The 6,582-nt window shown below is 37.1% G+C and overlaps 1 protein-coding gene across 1 annotated transcript; it reads left to right on the forward strand.

Annotated features, from left to right (window-relative positions):
- The first annotated feature begins 1,565 nt into the window (after positions 1 to 1,565).
- On the forward strand, positions 1,566 to 6,218 carry LOC107585623 (phosducin-like protein). The gene is made up of 4 exons (XM_016272712.1): positions 1,566 to 1,779; positions 3,447 to 3,628; positions 4,351 to 4,635; positions 5,508 to 6,218. Exons 1-4 carry the CDS (start codon positions 1,605 to 1,607, stop codon positions 5,790 to 5,792), a joined length of 927 nt encoding a protein of 308 aa, XP_016128198.1. The 5' UTR covers positions 1,566 to 1,604; the 3' UTR covers positions 5,793 to 6,218.
- Positions 6,219 to 6,582: the final 364 nt, after the last annotated feature.

The following is a 6,582-nucleotide window of genomic DNA, read 5'->3' on the forward strand; positions in this document are numbered from 1 at the left end:
GTGAGGACCATCTCCCTTTAAAGGGATAGTTCACCCAAAAATTAAAATTCTGTCATCAATTACTCACCCTCAGGTAGTTCCAAACCCGTATAAATTTCTTTGTTCTGCCGAACAGAAAGGGAGATATTTTGAAGAAAGTTTGTAACCAGGCTGTTTTGGGGCACCATTGACTTCCATAGTAGGAGAAAAAAATACTATGGAAGTCAATGGTGCCCCAGAACTGCTCTGTTTCCCACATTCTTCAGAATATCTTCCTTTGTGCAGAACAAAGACATTCATACAGGTTTGAAACTACTTGAGGGTGAGTAAATGATGACAGAATTGTCATTTTTGGGTGAACTATCCCTTTAAGGAGAAAATACCCAGCAATGGTGTTGATTAATGGATTGACACATGGTTTGCCTAAAAGCATATTAAAAACACCACACAGACAAATAAATAACATAAAAAACTTGATTTTCACTACAGGGGGACTTTAAAAAAAAAAAACTCCTTCAGGCACCAAAACAGATTTGAAACGCCTTCTGTCAGTCGCTTCAAACTCTTATTGGGTTTATAAATATTTGTTTACCACAGGGAACATTATGACATTTATTAAATACCTTTAACCTAGATTAATAAATGCTGTAGATAAAACATGTTTATTGTTCATGATACCTAATATTGTGTTTAAATATATTTAAATTGTTTTTTAATTTCACAAAATATAATTTTTGTAAGTACACTTTTATTTAGCAAAACCTTGACTTATAATTACATACAAAAAAATGAAAAAGCATTAACTAATGTTAACCAATTGAACCTTGTGAAGCGTTACCTTTAATGACCTTGTATTTTGAGTCTCATTTAGTGTTTTGTTTAATGGAAGCTGTCTGCTTATCTAAAAACGGCTGATTCTGATGTTTCTTGATGTTCTCAGCGTGATGTTTGTATGTTTTCTGTGTGTCTTTCACATTTATCTCAGTGTGACATCATGACAACACTTGATGATAAGATCCTCGGGGAGAAGCTGCAGTATTACTACAGCAGCAGTGAGGATGAAGAGAGCGATCATGAGGAAGAGGAGAACGCATCCAAAACCATCCGCGACCAGGAGGTGCTGGATGTGGAACTGGACTACAGTGCAGATGGCAGTTCGGTCAACACTGGTACGGTGACTTTCCTATGGGCTTGAGTGGGCTGCAGCCCATGGGCCCCGCCATTTATAAATATTTGTTTACCACAGGGAACATTATGACATTTATTAAATACCTTTAACCTAGATTAATAAATGCTGTAGATAAAACATGTTTATTGTTCATGATACCTAATATTGTGTTTAAATATATTTTAATTTCACAAAATATAATTTTTGTAAGTACACTTTTATTTAGCAAAACCTTGACTTATAATTACATACAAAAAAATGAAAATGAAAAAGCATTAACTAATGTTAACCAATTGAACCTTGTGAAGCGTTACCTTTAATGACCTTGTATTTTGAGTCTCATTTAGTGTTTTGTTTAATGGAAGCTGTCTGCTTATCTAAAAACGGCTGATTCTGATGTTTCTTGATGTTCTCAGCGTGATGTTTGTATGTTTCACATTTATCTCAGTGTGACATCATGACAACACTTGATGATAAGATCCTCGGGGAGAAGCTGCAGTATTACTACAGCAGCAGTGAGGATGAAGAGAGCGATCATGAGGAAGAGGAGAACGCATCCAAAACCATCCGCGACCAGGAGGTGCTGGATGTGGAACTGGACTACAGTGCAGATGGCAGTTCGGTCAACACTGGTACGGCCACGGCCGGACTTACCATTGGGCTTGAGTGGGCTGCAGCCCATGGGCCCCGCCTTGTAGGGGGCCCCGCCTTTGCCCATTTACTTTTGTTTGATTTGTTCGTTATATGCCAGTCAGAATTTAGAAATTATTAGCCGCATTACCACTGCGCACGCAAGATCTAAACGGGCCAGCAGGGGCTACAGATTAAAAATCCGAAATCCGAGGCCACAGTCAACACTGGTACGGCCACGGCCGGACTTACCATTGGGCTTGAGTGGGCTGCAGCCCATGGGCCCCGCCTTGTAGGGGGCCCCGCCTTTGCCCATTTACTTTTGTTTGATTTGTTCGTTATATGCCAGTCAGAATTTAGAAATTATTAGCCGCATTACCACTGCGCACGCAAGATCTAAACGGGCCAGCAGGGGCTACAGCTTACAACTACGAACTCCGAGGCCACAATCAAACAGCATAAACTGGTATTTATGATTATTACACATAGAAGGACACACGTATTGAATCGCGTTAGCGCCGATTGGTTTGTTATCACATGGCTACTTTAAACAGCTCCATTAAGCCTTTAGCCCCAAAGAACGCACATTTAGAAAGATAATGATAGCCTACATTCTCAAATGTTCACGCCTCATTTCTTTACAGAGGATGATTCTATATTACTATAATGTTCCACTAAATTATCCGATCATCTGATGAGTTTTAAGCGCTCTCTCTCGTCTTACTGTCAGTACACATAGTGGGGAAGAAATGTCATCAAAAGGATTTTAAATAAAAAATGAATTACCAATTTAATGAGTTTCTGTTCTTATAACATAGCTATGCCTATGATATAGGACTTAGCCTATCACACAAACAAGTCTGGGTTTTTCTTTTTTTTTTACATCTGCGCAAATGTACGATAAACAACAACTTGCAGAGACACAAAATTCTGTTTTGCTCCATCAGAACGAAAATAGAACAAACAGCAGAACCGCTGCGTCTCCGAACAACAGTGTTTTGTTCCTCAGCGTTACACGGACCAGCAAATGATTCAATCAGTCGTTTGCAAAGTTAAATGAATCAGCTTTTTAAACGAATCGGTTGATTCAACTCATTAAGACAGTCACTTACTGCCACCTACTGGCGTTTGTAGTTTCATATTTAAAAAAGTAGCTTATTTCATTTTTGCAATCATTTAATATTTCTACATTAAAACCTGACATAAGAGGACACAGATATGACAATAACTTTTATAATATTAACATCTCTGGCTTTTTTTTTTTTTTTTTTGCTCACAAGTTTTTTCAGGGTTTTGATCTCTCAACTGAGAGAACACATCCTGTTTATTATATTATAATGAATATTTAATATTACATTTAAACTTTGACTATAGCCTAGACATATTGCAAATTAATTGTACTATTTATTAACCTCAAAGCATATGTTTGTGTATTTTGTGTTGCTCCATAATGATGTTCTATTTGAGGGCATTTGTAGTGTTGGTATAGGGCCCAAACATAACCTCAAGCCCAGAGGCCCCGCCCCTCTAAGTCCTGCCCTGGGTACTGTTAAATGTGAATTATGAAAACAAATTTGTACTTGTGTGTCTCTCAGCCTCTGAATAAAAGATGCTGCATCCACGTTCATCAAACCACACATCCGTGAGACTGTGTGTGTTTCTCCCACAGGGCCGAAGGGAGTGATCAATGACTGGCGTAAATACAAGCAGCTGGAGAACGAGCAGCGCGTGGAGCAGCAGAAAGAGATGGAGCGACTCATCAAGAAACTCAGCATGACCTGCAAGTCGCATCTGGAGGAAGAAGCCGACAAACAGAAACAGAAGGAGCTGCAGGATAAGATCGCAGGCAAAGTGAGAAGCACAAGTGAACATACTGAATGTCACAGATTATCACGATACGATAGTTGTCTAATACAGTTTTTACTAATATTTTTTTATTTTAATTTTAGTTGAAGTTTTAGTCATTTAGTCATTTTCATATTTTTTTTATGTTTATATATATATATATATATATATATATATTTCAGTTTTTCTTTTTTAATAAATCTGCAAAAATGTCAACAATTCTGTGTTTTTCTGTCAATATGGGGTGCTGTGTGTACATTGAGGAAAAAAAATTAACTTAAATGATTTTAGCAAATGGCTGCAGTATAACAAAGAGTGAAAAATTTAAGGGGGTCTGAATACTTTCCGTACCCACTGTATATATATTTTCTTTTTACTATTTTTTTTATTTCATTTTTATTTGTTTTAGTACTTAACAACTTAAAAATAATTGAAAATTAGAAATGTTGCCTTGCAAACTGAAATAAAATAAGATTTTTTTTAAACAAATATTTTACTTCAGTTCACATTAATCAAGAAAATGTTTTTAATAGTTTTAGTTCATTTTAATAACCTTAATTATTTATATCAAATGGATATTACGTCTCATGTTATAAAAATAAAAAACTAATTATTAAAAATATAAATAAATTGTTCTACCTTTCAAATCCATTTCACTTTGCCCTCCTCATTTCCGAATATCAGCAACAAATTATAATTCTCCCTTTTTTTCTTTTCTTTTTCTTCAGATGAACCTCCGTGTAGATGAAGAAGAAGAAGAGGAGGGTGATGAAGATGATGAAGCCTTCCTCCAGCAGTATCGTCTGCAGCGCATGGAGGAGATGCAGCGACAGCTGTGTGGAGGGCGGCGCTTCGAAAAGGTGATTGACATCTCTTCGGGGGAGGAGTTCCTGCGCGCCGTAGATGAGGAGGGCAAGAACACTCTGGTGCTGGTTCACATCTATGAGCCAGAAGTGCCCGCCTGCCAGGCCATGGATGGAAGCCTGCTCTGCCTCGCACTGCAGTACCCAATGGTAACAATGATGAAGAAATGTTTTCATTATAGAGCTTTAAAGGAATAGTTCAGCAAAAAAGGAACATTTGCTGCTTTACCCTCAGGCCATTCAGGATGTAGATGTATTTGTTTATTCATCTGAACTGATTAAGAGACATTTACATCACTTGCTCACCAATAGATCCTCTGCAGTGAATGGGTGCCGTCAGAATGAGAGTCCAAACAGCTGATAAAAACATCACCGTAATCCACACCACTCCAGTCCATCAATTAATGTCTTGTGAAGTGAAAAGCTGCATTTTATAAGAAACAAATATATTATAATATCAAGATATTTTAACTTTAAATCATTGCTTCTTGCCAAAATACAAGTCCTTTGTCCATAATAATACTTCCTGCATTGAAAAAGTCCACCCCCTATGTATTTAGAATTGTTTTGGCTTGTAAACTGTGCTTGATCTGTGCAGATTTCTCTCCTGATTCAGACAGGACAACTTTTTAACTGGAGTAAGTGTTCTTATTGATAAAGGACTCATATTTTTGTTGGAAGCAATGGTTTCAAGTTAAAAATGTCTTGATGGATTTGTTTCTTACAAACATGCACAACACATGAACTGATGGACTGGAGTGGTGTGGATTACTTGTGGATTATTGTGATGTTTTTATCAGCTCTCATTCTGACGGCACCCATTCACTGCAGAGGATCCATTGGTTGAGCAAGTGATGTCATGCTACATTTCTCCAAATCTGTTCACATGAAGAAACAAACTCATCTACATCTTGGATGGCCTGAGTACATTTGCAGAAAATTCTAATTTTGGGGTACGCTGTATTTTTAGTTTGTATTAGGTTGTGATTTCTTGCTTCTCTGTTTCTCTCCACGACCTGCAGGTGAAGTTCTGTCGGGTCCGGGGCTCTTCGGTCGGCACCAGCGCTCTTTTCCGCAGTTCGGCTTTGCCGGCCCTGCTGCTGTACCGCGGCGGTGAGCTGGTGGGGAATCTGGTCCGTGTGTCCGATCAGCTTGGAGATGATTTCTACGCCACAGACGTCGAAGCTCTGCTGCAAGAATACGGGCTTCTTCCAGAGAAATACACACAGCCAAACACACACTCGTCTATCCGCAATGCCGCTGTCACTCACCCTAACGATTCTGACAGCGACCTGGATATAGACTAAATGCGTAATGTCTGTATACCTACATGCACACCAACACATAGATACAGAAAAATATACACTCTTGTATACATCCACATAGTGATTCAGACCAAAAACAAACAGCGGTTGCAGCTCAGAAAAACGTGAGATACACTACTGTAATCTCGGGATTTAGGCATTTCACAGATCATGATTACTGGACCAATACAGTAGATGTATTTATGTGCGTGTCATTTCAGACACTTCCAGAACACTTCGGGAGTGTTTCTTTATGCAAACAATAATGCAAAATCTTCAGAGAATCCTGCATCGATGCTTCACTATTTATTATAGTTTTAGATTTATATGTTTGTTTATTTGTGTGCTTTGGACATATTAGTTTGCTTTACCCTCTGTTAGTTTTATACATTTTGTAAACATATCCATCAAGACAAATGCAAAAATAAAAACATGATTGTAAATAAACCCTTGTCTTGTGTTTATTTTCTCTGCATTTTAGGGGAAACTCATATTTTATCTCTTTTTTTATGTTTGAGTTAGAGTAATGTATATATTTAATACCAGTGTTGCAGTACCTTCTTTTTTTAATTTTTTGAGTATTTCATGTTGAGTTAACCCCATTTTTTTGTGGTTATTTGGACTTATTTTACTAATATATTGTAGAATATAAAAATACATTAAAAATATATATATAAATAATAAAATGCATACAAATATAGAAACAACAAATAAATTTTAAATAAACTTAAAATACATAATTTAATAAATTCACGTTCATTTGTTTATAGATTTCATAGAGGAAGAACCTTTC

This window comes from Sinocyclocheilus grahami, unplaced genomic scaffold, assembly GCF_001515645.1.
Source record: "Sinocyclocheilus grahami isolate Dianchi unplaced genomic scaffold, SAMN03320097.WGS_v1.1 scaffold73.1, whole genome shotgun sequence".
In the NCBI taxonomy this organism is placed as follows: domain Eukaryota; kingdom Metazoa; phylum Chordata; class Actinopteri; order Cypriniformes; family Cyprinidae; genus Sinocyclocheilus; species Sinocyclocheilus grahami.

Bases quoted from the DNA above. Each gene is read 5' to 3' on its own strand.
- LOC107585623 (XM_016272712.1), top strand. From the start codon at position 1,605: ATGACAACACTTGATGATAAGATCCTCGGGGAGAAGCTGCAGTATTAC. The intron at 3,629-4,350 runs GTGAGAAGCACA...CTTTTTCTTCAG, and splicing joins AGGATAAGATCGCAGGCAAA to ATGAACCTCCGTGTAGATGA. The intron at 4,636-5,507 runs GTAACAATGATG...CACGACCTGCAG, and splicing joins TCGCACTGCAGTACCCAATG to GTGAAGTTCTGTCGGGTCCG.